Raw genomic sequence first — 17,227 nt, 5'->3', positions numbered from 1 at the left:
AGGGAGAACTGCACATGCGCAGGACGCTGCCGGAAGCCTGCGGGATCCCTGCTCGGACTCTATTTCCCAAAAGTCTGCGCGCCGCCGGACTTAGGGAATGATGCAAAGGTCTCTGCCTTGTCCTGCGGTTAAGAGGTGCTGTGCTAAGAGCCCTGGCCGCCTCGAACCTCAAGCTCGGTTTCGCATTTGTCTCCGGTCCCTTTCGGCTTTAGCAGCCGGTTGTGTGGTTGGTCCCGGGAGCCCAGGTTCTCTCTTCCTCAGAGCCTTCGGTTGGGACCAATGTTCTGACAAACCGAAGAAGGGTGTGTCCTGCAGAAGTTTCTCAAAGGCTAGGCTACAGCAGTTGTCCAGCGATGCTCTCCAAGGAAGGGAAAGAAGACAGAAACCGTAGCTTTTCCAGATCGCACAAGTAATGTGCCCAAACTGCAAAAAGACAGCGCACACCAACTGAAAGGAACCACCTGTGACTGTGCCTGTCCGAGAAGATCACGTTTAGAGTTAGGGACAAATGTCCATCCTCGAAAAGGAGACCATAAGCACAATGGGTTCTTACTATTTGGGGCTGAAATAATGCAACAGTTCTCTGGCCTAATTGGTTCTTAAAAGCTGGTGGGGAAAATAGTAAAAACAAAATCTGCCAACCCAGAAACTCCTCTGCACAAATGCAGGAAGTGAAGACAACCGTTTTAATCCCGAGGAAGCATTGAGCCAGACTGTGATGCGCATCCTAGGCGAACCACTAAGGAGACTGCAGGAGGACGCCTCACCTTTCTAACACCAAGCAGGGACCCTCCAGCCCGCGCACCCGGGCTCAGGATAAACTGCAGCTGGTCCTGGGTGAAAGCACTTGACGCACCGTGGGCTCGCCATTCTCACAGGACTCATCCTGAGTTCATCTGGTAATCGAGGTGGTCGTCCGAGCTCTTGCCTTTATCCCAACGAAAAGCAAAACTTCTCACATCTCTATGACAAGCAGGTAGATATAGCTCAGAGTAGGGTGCCTGCGCCAGACTCCCAAGGTGACAGGGACATAGGGACGCTGTCTTCCTCAAGGTTTACATCTTAGAGAGATGACTCAGGCTTAGAAATGCATTCCTGGCTGGAATGCTGGCAAGCAGCTTATACCACTTTTTAAAAGATTTAGATGTGAATCAAAGGGAGACAGGAAATATTTCTAGGACTAGTTCTCTAAAGGAGAACCTCTGCAAAGGGAGGAGAGAGACAATCTCTACTTTTTGTCAACAAGCACAATGTAATCTTTTATTTCTTATTTATTAAGTTCTTTATTTACAATGCTGAGGATGGAACCCAGCTCAGCCAGCACTCTACCACTGAGCCATGCCCCCAGTCCCATCTTAAAAAAAAACCCAAAAAAAACCATAAGATGCTAATAACAATGTCCAAGAATATGGTAAAATTAAAGGTGTTAATAAAAATAATAACATACTCAGGATAACCAACACAATATATTTTAATATAAAGATGCACTTTCACAAGAATATCTAAATAATAAATCCATTTATGTCATAATTACAAACTACTCCAGAAGAGGTTTTAAAAAAAAATTACAACATAAAGTAATATTACATGCTCTTTAGATGGGGCAAAAAAATCAAATCCCACATACCCCACTAGGTTTTTATTAGAGAATGTCTTTATGGTGTTGGATAAGTCAGGAACCTTTCTGTGATTTGCTTTCCTTTTTTACCTTAGAAACTTACAGTTGTAGGTTATTAAGTAGGCGATGATTGGTGTCACATTCTCCATACTCAGAGTTGCCACTGGCCATCTGGATAAGTGGGTTAAACCTTTGACCCCACTCCAGTGCCTTCTTGAGCCAAGAGAGCACACCTACACTCAGCACGCCAATGCAGGTGTGTCAGATGCTATAGAAACATAAGTCCTTGTTCAGGAGCTGGAATAGAGATCCACTTGGGATGAGCCAGCAGGGAACCAAGATGGGGCAACAGGTCAGGGTGAGGAATGGGAAAGAAAACCAGGCTCTGAAATGAGGATTTCCAGATGTGTGCTCTCATCTGGGAGAGAGTAGAGAGGGGCCACCTTGGAAGGAAGATGCAGAGCAGGTGAAGAGGGAAACCCCAGCAATAGACACACAATTCAGCTCCAGTTGTCACTTATTGCTGTGGGACTCACACAACTTTCTGAGTGCAGTTTCCTTGCCTAACAAAAGGAAATAATTTCTGATAATGAATCAGATTCCTTATTTCCCCCAGCATTCCCTCCAGACAAGGTTTAGCATTGTTGTTGTAAAAGGAGAGAGATTTACAAGGACCAACTCCATGATCACAGAGCAAGCAAAGAAGGTGAATTTGTAGCTGAGAGACAATAAATACATACGATATCTATCTTTATTTCTATTTCTGTACATCAGTGCATACCAGCATCTTGAGGCTGACAATATTCTGTCATGTAGATAACACTCATTTTGTTTCTGCATTCATCTGCTGATGGATATTTGTTTAGTTTCCTCTCTTTAGCTATGGTGAATCATGCTGCTGTGAACATATGTGTACAGATCTTTGTTTTAAGTACCTGTTTTCAATTCTTTGGGGTATATACACAGGAGTGGAATTTCTGGATCACATGGTGGTTCTTGTTGAATAACCACCAAACTGTTCCATTCGAATTTCCACCAGCAATGTTAAGGGAGTTTCAGTTTCTCCGCATCATTTCCAAAATGTGTTATTTTCCATTTTGAGTAATGTTAACATAGCCATCCTCAGTGAAATGATTTCTTATGGTGGTTTTGGTTTGGATCCCTGTTTGGATCCACTCTGGGATACAAATCAATCATTATTATTTTTATATTAACTATTATTAACTTTTCATACTTTCTAACATAACCCATTTCCCAAACAAGTTGGTAAAGTTTCTTTTACTCACATTCTTGAACTTTATCTTATGACATAACATACATCTCTTTGTTTGTTGCGCTTGTTCTATTAATTCACTGCCACTTATGTTTATGTTTGTTCATAATTCTTAGTTTTATATGTCACCCAAATAATATGTCAGCATAAGTCTCTGATAATTTCTCCTTTTTCACTGTTAGTTTTTATATTTCAGATAATATTTCATATTTTTTGCCAAATTCCCTCCAAACGATTCCACTGATAAGATCGTAATGCTGCATTCTGTATCTGTTGAACAATGATTGTCTTTGTTCACCTGATTTCACAGAGATTTGTGAAATGGATCCAAGTTTCTGAGCTTCTGCTATCAAACCTCCCAAACCTGGATTCAAAACCTGACTAGATTTGCTTTGTGGAGAAAAAAGATGAGATGTAGTTAGGTTTAAGTAAAGATCAAACAATTGAAAATGAGACTGATTATAATCTATTACTTCTGAATTTTGTTTTATTTCTCTTTACTCATCTGCTTCTCTTAACCACAACACTCTCAACACTTTCCAAAGAGAAACAGCAAACAGAAGTCCAACACTCCATCTATATTCTTGGTAAAGGAGGAATCAAGAGAAACGACATTTGATTTTTTAGGCTGAAAAACATTTCCACACATGGAAAAACTCATGCTGAATGAGAGAGACACCATACACGCACAGTCGCAGACTTGCGGCTCCAGAAGCTCACCTTGCTAAGAGCCAGTGGAACTTTACTATTGATGGCACTTGTGTCATACAATACTGTTTTCCCTGTAATCCCCTTTTAGAGCAGATGTCTTCTAGCCAATCTCCATAAGGTAACTTGGGCTGATTGACAGATATCACCTGAAAAATCCAGCAGTTCTCAATTTGAAAAACTTTGAGTTTCTGTAATGATTTAAAATCAGAATGGACAAAGTGCAATGGTTTCTATCTGGAGTGTTCCTCAACGGCCCACGTATTGAAGGCTTGTGTATGGAAGACCCAAGGTGGCTATAATTAGGCTCCCTCACAGAGACTTTCAGCCAGCTGTTTTAGTATGTAGTCAAGGTCATGAGTATCTTTTATGACCCTGATTCAGCATATGGACTCAAGGTCATAAATATCTGCTGTATGCATTCACCTATGTAACCTGTTGGCACTGCGCCTTCTTTGGCCTGCATATAAAAAAGGTCTATGGAAAGACTTGGGGCGAGGATGCTTCCATCTCTGGATAAAACATGTGTACTGTCCCAACTGCATCTCACATCTTCTTCCACTGCCAGGATCCTGAATCTGTGTCCTAGGGTCTGAGCCCCTGCAGGACCTTCCTCCCCAACCTGAGGTGCTATTGGGATGTAGTAGCTATATTAGGAGATAAGGCCTTGCTTTTGGAGATACTTAAGTTTATGGATGCCTTTGAAGGGATATTTGGACCCTGGCCCCTTCCTGTTTCTTTGCTTCCTGGTTGCCAAGAGGTAAACAGACTTCCTATGCCACCTGCCATAATATATATACTGGACACCCACAGGCCCAAAGCAACAGGATCAAGTGACATGGACTGAAACCTCTTAGACCATGAACCAAACAAACAACAAAAAACCCTTTCCTTCTTTTAAGATAATTATCTCAGGTATTTTGTCATATGTAGCAAAAATGGACTAACCACACTAGGTTATGAAAATAATGTTAAGTATGAATGATGTATTCATGTGTGAGTATGTTAATTTGAGTATGCTTGTGAGCTTAGGAGCAGGTTGTGTTTATATGGGAATGTGTTCATGTTTGTATGTAAGTGATTTGGTGTATGCATGTGAGCATGTTCATGTGTTTGAATAAATGTGTGGCTTCTAACAACAAATGTGTAGTCCTTGGGCACGCTGTGTGTCAATAGTGGATGTTCAGGCAGTCAATCTTTGGATGCTTGAGGGACACAGCCTGATGAAATGGCCACCATCTCAAATCCTGGTGTGCCAGAGAGAGAGAACAGGGCTTTTTCCACCTGTAGTACCAGAAATGGATTACTCTCCCCTGAAAGCTAAGCTCATGATTTGAATTCTCAACTCTCTGGCAGGAATTAGTCACTTAGTTTCACCCAAGTACAAGGGATCCATGAAGTGAAGCTCTACCCTAAAATTAGAAAGGAAGTGAATTAAAAATTTTGGCAATACCCCCACCACAAATAGAAAATCCCCAATAGGAACCACATAGTCTCTAGGTGGTCTTCTTAAATGTTGTAACCCACTGGCTCCTCACAGAAGTCCTTGGGATAGATACTGTTGTGGTCCCTATTTTAAAGATGGAAAAAATCAAGGTCTGAAAAAAAAATCAAAGCTCTGACCATGGACATGCAAAATTCTGAACAGTGAGTCTTTCAAAAACTTGGTATTTGCCAAGTCACATTTGGCAGTTCAATGTAATTTAATCCTTCCTTTCTCTGCTCTAGCTTTGACACAATCAATCAAATATGGTGAGAATCACTCTCATGAAGGAAATAGCAATTTTCATTCAGAATCTGAGTTAAACATCCAACATTTATAATGGAGTCTTCCTTAAAATTGAGTTCTTCTCTGGGGCTCGGGATATAGCACGGGTTCAATCCCCAGCACTACACACACACACACACACACACACACACACACACAATTGAGTCCTTCTCTTCTTGGTCAAATATCTGTGAATTCTGTCTCTGTACAGGTTCCCTGAAAAAATAATTTTTAATTATTTAGTCATCTTTCTTTTCATGGTACAAAATACCTCAAATAATCAACTTTAAAAAAGGATAGGTTGACTCATTGCTTTTGGGGCTGTGAGGAGCACAGCATGGTGGGCATTGTGTAGAAGAGCAAAGAAAAGAAAGAGTTGGGATCCAGCAATCCCATGCTAGGGCTCAGCTCAGCCCAGTGACTTATTTCCTTCCACTAGGCTCTACCTTATAGAGGTCCCACGACTTCATACAAGTACCATGGTGGGGAACAAGGCTTTAACACGTGAGTCTTCAGATGATCTTCCAGATACAAACTTAATCAATAAAGGTCCCTAGGTCCTTCCATGTATAAATATTCTCATTCAAGATTAGCTGAAAAATTGGGCTGGGGATGTGGCTCAAGCGGTAGCCCGCTCGCCTGGTGTGCGTGCGGCCCGGGTTCGATCCTCAGCACCACATACAAACAAAGATGTTGTGTCCACTGAAAACTAAAAAATAAATATTAAAATTCTCTCTCTCTAAAAAAAGATTATTAGCTGAAAAATTTAATTCTCCATCCTCCTTTCCCACCTCCATGCTGGGATCTGATGGATTACTACTTATGCTAAAGAGTGGAGGATAGAGACAGTTCAGGGGAGGTGAGCCTCAGGACCTTATGAAAACTGTCAGCAGGACCATTTCAGCCCAAGGAGAAAACAGACCAGAGGCTGGTGTATCTGGTATGGAATGGCCAATAAACTTAATGTTTGCTTGTTATAAAAGTTCCTGTGACTACTCCATGTATCCCCTTCTGATTATTAAGATTATTCTATTAATAATCAATGGTCCAAAGTGTATAAAAATCCTCATCAAGTTTATGCTTTATACAACTTGACATTTGCTCTCAACTTGTCCATATCCACAGCAGGAAACTATATATTATTATAGCAGCACACAAAGTCATAGAGCATGCTCAGGTTAAGAATTTGGGCATTTTCCTCCATATGCTATCCCATGCCTTTATAGAATGTTATCATGTCAGTCATTGAATTCCCCATGACTTTCCTATGCTTTAGTGACAAAACCTTGTATTAAATAGCCATACCTTTGCAGGTAACCACATCGATCATTAGGCTGTGCAGTCTGCCATTGTGTGTCATGCCATCTAAATCCTACTACCTCAATAGTAAGTACTGGCTCATCCAAATGAGTGGGCACATAACCCATCTTGATATCTTCGTACCCGCAGCTCTTCTATAGCATTCAACTCACCCTGCACAAATGTGAGCTTGTCCAGTTCTGCAGTCTAGAAGGGATTGGGGGTGCTGGGAGCCTCTTGGCCAGCCTTTGCTGCTGCTGAGCATGACCTGGGTCTAAGTCCTAACTAAGGAATGAAGTTGACAATGCTGACACAGAGACTGTAAGTCCAACTTCCAGGGGACATTTCTCTGGGTGCTTCTTGGCATCATGTAGAGAATGGAAGCCACACTTTTACATCTAGGAAACCACATGGGGAAGAGAACTGGAACTGGAATCAGCCAAGGCCTCAGTTCTTACCTCAAACTGTGTACCCACTTCACAAATCTCAAGCATGGGAGCCTCTGAACCATACTTCTCTGATTCTCTGCACTGTGACCTCCAGGTGCCATGTCTCCCTAGATACCCAACTCTACCCATTGTCCTTTCTGCTCGGGGAAAATGCTGGCTCCCCCACAGCCCCTCCTGCTCTGTGGATTGGAAACTGTTTATCTAAATAATGAGATGGAATTACCTCTCAGGGATCTAACTTCCTAAAGACTGCTATTCCATATATTTTCCCTCTTTTAAAATTTGTTTTAGCTGGGATCCTGTGAATCCATGTTGAGCAGAAGAAGCAAAAGTCTGCCTTTGGCATTCATTCTCTTTTTTCCCAAGGATTTCACTAGTTTTAGGACAGACGGGGTAGTTCTCCTCAAAGTCCAGAGACCTTGAGTCACCAAAGGTTAAGGGAAGGTGAGAGGAGCAGACTCAGCAAGGCTTGGAGAACCTGCTGGGGAGGAGGTGAGCAAAGTTTCCCTGAAATTTTCCTATTCACATGGACTCCAGGGTCAAGCAAGGGGGCTGTCACCCAATAAGAAGACTGCAGGCTGGTTCAGAGGGTCCAATCAGGGGAGGATCCAAGGCCTGTCAGAGTCTTACCCTGAAGAGCCCTGTTCATACCTCACCTACCCACAAAAATGTTTCCTGGTCATTTCCTTCTGTATTGATTTTGATTTCTTTAGAGGAGTTCTGTGGCCTTCTCAAACCAGAGATTTGAAATCTGAAATTATAACAGTGAAAATGTTAAGTTGGGTGGTGTCTCAGTCCATCAATAAGAATATTTAAGGCTAGGTGCCAGCAGCCTCTGTAGTGTAGTATTCCTCCCTGTTACCTTATGCTCTTATCTCTCCAGTGCAATGATAGTCATTGTTGTATCAGACTGCATCCATAGGAGGAAAACAGAAGTGGAGCAGCAATGGTCCATATCCAACAGTATCTGGGCAGTTTACTTAATTTTTGGCCAAAGTACCCACATTTTTTAAGAATGGGAACTGCTTAATTGTAGCATGTCTAGACCAGGTGGCCAGCAGAGACAGGAATATGCAAACTACAACTGGAATCCTGGTAAAAATAATCAGGATCTTCATGGTCCAGAAAAGAAATTTTAGTGATAACAGAATATTGATCCAATAGTCATTCATCACTTAACGAGGAGGATAAAGAGTGAAAATGTGCCATGAGTCCATATATCACGTGGGAAGTCACAGAATGTACTTACAGAGGCTATGATGTCTCCTAAGTTGCTAGGCAATATCTTATATTGTGGGACCATCATTATATATGTGGTCCATCATTGACCAAAACATTGTCACGTGGCACATGACTGTACTTGAAAACTTTCTAGTAAAAAAGGAGTGTGTGAACTTCTAATTTGCTATGGGAGGACCCAATCAGTTCTGAGGGTTGAAGGCATCATGAATGGAAATTGTATAAACAGAGCAGCCAGACAATTTGTCTTCTACAGTAGAAGGACCTGCTTCCTGACGCACAGTATTTTTCCCATCAGGGAGAAATTCAGTGGGCAGCACAGGCCTGTGAGGGAGCTGCCAGGGAACTTGCATGTCATGTGGAAGATCTCTGTGACCTCATCCAACGCCAAACATCCATGACAGCCAAACAAGGTGGACGCTCATTCCCAGCACGTTCCATGAACTAACTTGACTTTACTCCTGTTTGGCCTGGGTTCATTAGCATCATGCAAGACATTAAAATACAAAATGAAACTTCTAGCACAGCACGAATAACAGATGTGCTTCTTGTCAATATGGTCCAACACTGGCAAAAGAAAGACTTAGAATCCAAATGTGGAAACAACCCGACGTCCACTGAGGGATAAATAGATGTACAAAAGATGTAGTCTAGCATGCGTGGGACTATTATTCAACCTTAAGAAAGAATTCTTACCCACCCTCCAGCAATGTAGGGTCTTAGAATAGTGCACAAAGTTAAATAATCAGGGGATAATTACACAGGGGCAAATACTGTATGAGTCCACAGTATGCAAGACAGATGTGGTACAGAGAGTTGTCAAATTTACAGAGACAGAAAGTTGAATGGTGGTCAGCAGGAGCTGTGGGAGCAGAAGTGGGGAGTTACACAAACTGGTTCCATTACATGATATCCCACAGTGATGTCACAGCCATCTCAGTTGAGTATTCTATCATGTTTGCACAACTATGAAATCAACTAACAGCACATTTCTCAGAACATACCCCAATCATTGAGCAATACATGGCTATACCTAATGCCACTGAACTCTACACTTTACAGTGGTTAAAATAGTACATTTTGTATATATTTAACTACACTGTTTTGGTCAGAAGCATAAAGCATGATTCGACTATCCAGCAGGAAAGCAGAAGATTGAGTAGGAAGTTCAGAAAGAGTTCCCCAGTCCCATTGGATGCTGTGTCACATCCCATGCACTCTCCCTGGCTTTTCAGGAAAAAAATACTGTCTTTCATGGGAGATTTTTCCATTAGTCTCTTTATACATGTGATGTGTTCTTTAGGGCAAATAAGTGGTAGTAAAATTTCTAGGTCAAGAGCAATACTGGTATACCAAAATTAGCAAGGTATACTAGAGAATAATTGGAATTGAGAAGCAGACTACAGGTGATCCACAGGCACCATGACATTGTAAATACTATTTGAAGAGAGGGTGAGCAGGTATAGAGTATTCTATGATTTTAGATCCTCAACATGTCTCCAGGTATCAAGGATGCCTAAGGGTACAGGATGTGCTCCCAGCACAGGTTACTGAACACAGTGAAGGCCAATAAACATTCAGCAGAAGAACTTTGCCTAACCTAGTCTTCATATCCAGCCCACTCTTCAGTGTACCTGTGATCTTTTGTACCTATTTAGCTCCCTCTTGGGAGGTCTTATCATTTCTTCTCTCCCCAAATTTCCTTGATATTCTTCTTCCTTTCCTGCCAGACTGAGCTCTGAAAAGGAACTCTCAAAGGGGAGGAAAATCCAACCTGGGTTAGGAGATGAGATTCAAGCAGAGGAAGCTGGTGGAGGGAACATAGGAAGGATCACTCCTCTTTATGGGTGAAAGTGTCCATAATGAGCAAGAGTTTTTGAGGAACAGGGAGATGGGATGATGGCAAGGAGAATCAGGGGCAGATGGTCATGAGCAAAGGAGAAAACAATAGTTGAAGAGGTTAGGGTTTCTGATGGGAGGTGGATTGGATGTACATGATAAAAGGCTGAATTCCCAAAACAGAAGCTTTACTTGGCTTTCTTTGCTCAGCCCCAACAGTAGAACCCAGCCTCCTACCTCAGTCCTCCAGCCAGAAGAGGAAGACAGAATGGTCATCAGATTCTGGGGAAGAGCTGGAGGAGGATCTGCCTGGCTTTTTGGACTCAAACCCCAGGGTAGAACCTGGCCTCCAGAGTGGGTTCTCTGGCCAAAAGAGGAAGAGGGAGTGCTCATCTGATTCACAGGAGGAACTAGAGGATCTGGATCCTGAGCCTAAGCACCCCTGGGATGTGGAGACACTGTGTGGGCTCGAGATGACGTTAAAGAGACAGCGTGTGTACCTGGTGCAACCAGAGCACCATGAAGTCTTTGCCAGGCTGCTAGGTAGGGAGATACCCCAATTAGCACCCTCCGGTCCAGTTCTTTACACAAGAAGGAAACTTCCACTCACTGTACTTTTTTTTTTGTACTAAATATTGAACTCAGGGGCATGTAACCACTAAGTCACATCCCCAGCCCTTTTTATTTTTTATTTTGAGAGAGAGTCTCTGCTTTGGGCCTCATTGCATTTCTGAGGCTGGCTTTGAACTTGTGATCCTCCTGCCTCAGCCTCCTGAGTTGCCAAGATGACACATAGTCACTGCACTATTCCAGTGGAAAAGATGTCATGCTAGCCCTGAACTCCCCATGCCTGGAGGACTCAGGACCCATCTTCCCTCAGAGATCCTTAGATGACAGAGGTTATTCTATCTTTGAAAAAGGTCCCTGCTTGGAATCACAGAGTTTGATTCCAATTGTCCCCCTGAAAGTGAACTTTTGCTGACATTCTGGCCCCAAATATCCTCATCCCTGAGAGGTGGGAAATGAAGCCAAGTTCCCACTCTGATGTGACTATCAAATGAGAAAATGACCTGAATAAGTCTCTAATTCGGAGGTGGTGCAGTCAGAGGTAATCCTGGGCCCTCAAGGTTTAAGTTCTTAATCATACTGATACCTGGCTGTTACCCAAACCCTCACTAAGTTGCTTCTCTGTGGAGTCTCAGGTCTAAGCCACGGTCCCTTGCAGGTGAATGTTCCTGTCCTCTTCTCATCCATCTTAAACATGGGCCCCAACCCTAAATATATATTCTCCAAGAAGGCCTGATTCCCTCCCCTCTATCTCACTCCCACTCAAGCCCATTCTGGTTTCCAGACTAACACATGAGCTCTGTTCACAGAGGATCCTGTTGTCAAAAGATTCCTGGCCTGGGACAAGAAGCTGAGGGTGTCTGACAAGGTGAGGTTGTTCTCCACTGGGCAGTGATCCTGCTCCAGCACAGCCTGGATGGGGAGGGCTTTCTAACCCCTTGGTCCTCTATGCTTTCTCGTAGTTCCTATGCTCCCAGGTCCTGGCCCCTTTGTGACTTATCAACATCTCCCTTCAAAGCCTAGAAGCTTCTTGAAGAGAGGACAGGTGGACCTTGCCTCTGCTTGGGTGCTTTGTGTTCTGAGCCTGAGGCCAGAGTCTTGCATGGCTGACCCTTCTTTGCTTGCAACCTGAGGTTCCTGGATCCTCTCCTCTCAGCTCTCTCTGGGACCCTCTTTTCTCCAGCTTACCAAAGACCCCCCTGACACAGCTGACCTAAATGTCCTACCTCAGAAGGGCCCCTCAGAGATGGCCATCCAGTGCACATCTAGGCCACCCCTCCTCCTGACTTCTCTGACTTGCCATCGACTGACTTTGTCTCCCCGTACCATTCCCTGGATAAGCTGGTCACCCTACAAGGCACCATTCTCTGAATAGTGGCACTGTCTTCCCCAGCCTCCCATTCCTCTGTCCCCACATTCCTTCCCTTACAGGGTGTGATCTCTACATATGTTTTTTTTTTCTCTCTCTGCATCAGTACCTCCTGTCTATGGTCATAGCTTATTTTAGCCGGGCTGGCCTCTTCTCCTGGCAGTACCAACGAATCCACTTCTTTCTGGCTCTGTGAGTATTTGGCCTCATCCTGTCAGTCAGGATTCATTTTCAGGGATGGTGGGAGGAAAGCAGAGGGGCAGGAAAGCAGAGGGGCACTAACCTGACCTGAACCTTTTAACCTCTATTGTTTTTGCTCTGGGTAAAAAAAAAAAATAGCATTATAATAATATAGTTTTCTTACAATTCTCCAACTAAAAACAAACACTCAAACCACCTTAAGGCAGGTTTAAAAGAGTAAATGAAATCAAGGGAAACATAAAGCTCACCTGGGAGGAGGTGAAAAGGACAGCACATCCTGTAGAGAGTCGGGAGGGACGGTGATCTGACTACTCTCTGTCTTTCTTCCTACATCTATACCAACATTTATCTTCTGCCTCTGAATTTCCAAGAAAGATGCCAAATTTAGGTCTTCTCTGCACAGCACTGGTCCACTGTAAAATTCTCCCTGTGGATATCCCTCAGCTCATAGTTTTCTATGTATTCCCTGAAAATCTTTCCAAACCTGGGTGCAACCCCCTCTTAGTCCTCCTCAGCAACTGTGTTGCTCATGGCTTTCTAGAACAAAACTGGAGTCCTTGTGTGGCATTTAGCCTTCTCTATAATCTCTCCATCATTAAATACTTTTACCATTAAATTCCTTCTGACTTTCTTTCACTGTTCCTTCCAAATTCCCTCTTCTCTCCCATCACCTTGTGTTTCCTGTCGAGCTGACTCCACACATTTGTACCTAAAGAAAATGAACTATCCTTCAAATCAACTAAAACACTGAAACCTACCTGGGTATGGTCTTGCTCACTCACACTCCTAGCTTCTTAGAAAGCACAGGTGGGAGGAAACTGGAGCCTAGGACAGCAGCCTGACAACAGAGAGAGACCCTGTCTGAAAAAAAAACAAAAGAAAACACCACAGTCTGTGCTGTGCTTCCTGATCAGTAAGCTACTGCACCCTGGAAGTGATTAAGGCCATAATATTTTATTTCAGTTTACACTTTCTTATCTCCCCTGTTCCTTGCCCTAATGCCATTGGATGGAACACCTTAGGAAGGCAGGGTCCTATCAAAATATTCATACATTGTTAAGACACTCGGCTCAATTATCTTGATCTTGCAAGAATTTATTTTATAGCATTGAGTCTATGAAGTGGTCATTATGGCATTTATTATAGATAAAGATTTCATTCATTCGTCTGTTCAACAGAACATTATGAAGTGTATTCTCTGTGGCCAGGAAGAGGGACCTTGGTAAGAGAGAGATAATATTATGTCTTGTTGAATTAAAAAAACATATGAACCAGACCCTCTGCTAGCCAATTGGTAGGAAAGGAATGACTAAAGAAATTATCCAGAGTCAGGAACAAGCCTGGATACTACCTGGGTATGGTGTGCTCACTCACACTCCTAGCTTCTTAGCCAGTCAGGATTCATTATCAGGGATGGTGGGAGGAAAGCAGAGGGGCACCCCGCTGTGGTAGGGGACATAGATGTGAGCACATGGAAGAAACTGAAGGGAGGGGGATGAAGATAGAGATGTGCAAACTGGTGTCAACTGCACTGGGTGTGGGTGGCAGGAAGGAGCCTCAGGTGCTCCAGCATCAGGTTTATCTTCAGCCTCAGAGTGTGAGAGAGGCCCCCCCTTCAGAAGGCTTCTATCAGGGGCCTCTGGACCAAGGGATGATCATCCATAACACTGGATAGGGATGGTGCGGTCTTGTCTAAAGATGGTCAGCCTGGCCTCCTTTGGGGGAATCTGACCTCAGGAGGAGGTCCTTCCTGGTTGTATCCCTGAGGAGCAACCTGATTTTTTTTCCCCAGCTACCTGGCCAATGATATGGAAGAGGACAACCAGGCTCCTAAACAAGACATCTTTCATTTCCTCTACGGGAAGAGCCACGCCCAGCGTCCCTTGTTCCACAAGCTGCGCTATCAGTTCATCCGTTCCATGGGCTGGAACACTTGGGTTTCCAGGGAGGAGTGTGAGGAGGTGGGTGGTGCTGTGTGTGCTTGTGGGGGGAGAGGGATGGGCTGATAGGAGAGACACGGAAAGGTGGGGTTTGCAGGTGGGATCTGCAGAGAAAACTCTGCAGGCTGCACAGGGAAGGAGTGGGCAGCCTTCAGTTTTTGTTGGGGTTCTTTTTCTTTCCAGATTCAAACTTACAATCCGGAACTCTGGGTGTGGGGCCGAGATCGTACCCTCAATCCCTAGAAGTCATAGGTCCATGGAGGCCTGAGGTCATTGGCCTGAGAGGAGGTATGAAATTCTGTTTCCATGGCCCGATGACAGGGACATTTATTGTCTATGATAAGAGTAAGATCCAAGGAACCCAACTGCTGACCTACTCCTGTCACCTCCCACCCACAGCCACCCTCTACACACCATGCAACAGCACAAACATGCACACACAATCTGAATCTCCCGGTCAGCTTCACAGCCTCAAAGCCACAAACTACAGATGTACTACTGGGTGCTATAAGGCTGCTCAGCCAGACCTCAGGAAAAAACAATTGTTACAGAGGCACACATGTGCTAACAATCCTTAACCCAAACCAGTTGGGCCCAAATGCCAGCTTTGATGAAATGTCTCTGTCTAAAGTGAATAATATCCCATGAAATAGCCACGAGTTCCCCTCTCCCCCTATAAATTAATTGCCTTTTTGTGTGTATGTGTGTGCTGGGGATCAAACTCAGGGCCTTGTGCATGCAAGGCAAGCACTCTACCAATTGAGCTATCTATATTATATTCCTAGCCCTAAATTAATTGCCTTTTTACCCTCTCTTTTTAATTCATTTTGGACCATTCATCCCTTAAGGATACCAAGTATGGAGTTTTTTTTAGTTGTAGTTAGACACAATATCTTTACTTTATTTATTTATTTTTATGTGGTGCTGAGGATCGAACCAGGATCCCGCACGTGCGAGGCGAGTGCTCTACCGCTGAGCCACAACCCCAGCCCCCAAGTATGAAGATTAATTTAGAACAATGTGAATGTGCTCCGTTAGGATATTCCATGCAACTATTCACATATTCAACAATGAAGATAATTTTCATTAACTCTATTTTCATCCCAGTTTGCTTTCAAACAAATGGCTTACAGACAGAACTAACTCCTGAAGGTATTCTGTCCACTGATTCACTGCTTGGGGGATGAAACTCTCCTCTCCCACAAAGATATCATTCCCCCTCAAGTTCATGGTCAAGGAAGTTTGTCAGAACCACATCAGGTTAAGAAATATCAGGGCATCTTCTTACAAGCAATACATCAGAGTTACAAATTTGGGTAAAGCATAAAGCAAAGATTTGGTTTAAATCATGTGCAAGCAGTCAAGTTAGGAGCAGACATTATCTGGAATTGTTAGGGATTAGATAGGGATCAGAGTCAACTGGTACCCTGGTCCTCGATGTTGATATGTTATTGATTTTCAGTTCAGATGTGAAGTCATTGGCAAGGACCAGGATGTGACTTATGGCCAAGTCTCCGTTAGTGTGCTCTAATCCACCAGCAGAATCAACTCAAGTCTTTGCAATGAAGCAGAACTCTGGGCCTGACCATATGAAACATATGAAACACCTTTTAGAGTTGGGGTCAGTAAAGTATGAGAACCAAAATTAAAAAGATGGTTCAGAGCTGGTGTCAAGAATGGAGGATCAGAGATAAAGGTTTGTAAGTTGGTCTAAGCTCTAGTTAGGGCTGGCTCAGTGTGTAACTCACCTTCATGTCTAGAGAACTGGGTCCATGAAGTCTAACAACTCCTTCTTCCTTCCAGATCACTGGGGGAGACACATTTTCAGCAGAATGTCTATGGGGACACAGGGAGTCATGAGAAAGGAAGAGAAGAACCTCTGTATAGATAGTCCAGAAGAACCAAGACTCTTCTAGAACAGCTGCATGTTTGCTAGAATTGTAATCCTGGGAGCTGGGGGTAGGGGGGATACTTCCCCTGGGAATGATGAGAAACTGGTTTCTTCTGGTTCCATGGTTTCCTGAATCACTCCCTACATTTTAGAGTGTTGAATACAAATCATCCTTGAGGTAAAATGTCAGAGTCCTGCTTTTTATATACAGTTACTACAGTCTAGGACCATTTGAAGATGGCATGCAGGGGTTCTGGTGGAGAGGGAATTACTTTTAAACAAGAAATTAGAACCATAGTATTGTTATACTTTTGCTACATATTTCGCATTTTATTGGTTTATTTTGAATACGTTGGCTACTGAATTATTACTCTATTGATTTTAAATAATTTTAAGATAGTTATTGCTTTGAAAACATATTGTTCCTAATCAGTTATATGATGGGTGTTTTATCTGTTATATGTACCCAAGTATTTTCACTTTTTAATAGAGATTTTCCTCTTGTTATCTTTTTCATTTATATATCTATTATATTTTAGTTCAGTTGTAGTACCCGGAATTGCTGTACATATAAAGTTTCATTTGATGTTTAGTCTTCATTATTTAGTTGTGAGCAATGAACTGTCCTTTTTCAACATGCCTTGACACACTTGTCCTTCATTTTAAAGAGGGTGTGTATTTTAGGAGAACACATGTGCTTCATGATTTTGTAGAGCACAGCACAGCACGTTCTTGGGGAAACTTAACATAAGATAAACACCTTCTCAACCTTCGTGATGCATGTGATCATGTCAGTCTGGACTGCTTCTTTGCTGTCAAATGACACTGTTGATTAACTGGGTTCTTGTTAATTAACCAAATTTCTTAACTCTGAAAATGAATCCTCAGTTGCTTTTCATACAGGAAAACAACAGATAAGGTGGCAAACCCTAAACTAGAAACTAGAAGCAGAAACAGGGAGGACTTTGAGGGAGACAACCCATTTCAGAGAGATGACCCTCAGGGCTTTCAGAAGCACATTACCAGCTGGAATGCAGGCAAGAAGCTTATTTCGCTTTTCAGGGAC

General features: G+C 43.1%; 1 protein-coding gene across 1 annotated transcript; it reads left to right on the top strand.

Annotated features, from left to right (window-relative positions):
• Nucleotides 1–8: 8 nt before the first annotated feature.
• On the top strand, nt 9–16,623 carry LOC107155895 (speedy protein E4A-like). The gene is made up of 8 exons (XM_048785313.1): nt 9–976; nt 6,681–6,753; nt 10,404–10,736; nt 11,570–11,628; nt 12,236–12,321; nt 14,123–14,291; nt 14,454–14,558; nt 16,074–16,623. The coding sequence occupies exons 2-7, from the start codon at nt 6,726–6,728 to the stop codon at nt 14,511–14,513; spliced, it is 735 nt and encodes a 244-aa protein (XP_048641270.1). The 5' UTR covers nt 9–976; nt 6,681–6,725; the 3' UTR covers nt 14,514–14,558; nt 16,074–16,623.
• Nucleotides 16,624–17,227: the final 604 nt, after the last annotated feature.

The sequence above is a fragment of the Marmota marmota genome, unplaced genomic scaffold (genome assembly GCF_001458135.2).
Source record: "Marmota marmota marmota unplaced genomic scaffold, marMar, whole genome shotgun sequence".
Taxonomy (NCBI): domain Eukaryota; kingdom Metazoa; phylum Chordata; class Mammalia; order Rodentia; family Sciuridae; genus Marmota; species Marmota marmota.
The sequence above is the reverse complement of the archived record's forward strand: the minus strand, read 5'-3'. Positions and strand labels throughout refer to the sequence as shown.

Bases quoted from the DNA above. Each gene is read 5' to 3' on its own strand.
- LOC107155895 (XM_048785313.1), top strand. From the start codon at position 6,726: ATGCCATCTAAATCCTACTACCTCAATA. The intron at 6,754-10,403 runs GTAAGTACTGGC...TTCTTTGCTCAG, and splicing joins TAAATCCTACTACCTCAATA to CCCCAACAGTAGAACCCAGC. The intron at 10,737-11,569 runs GTAGGGAGATAC...CTCTGTTCACAG, and splicing joins AGTCTTTGCCAGGCTGCTAG to AGGATCCTGTTGTCAAAAGA.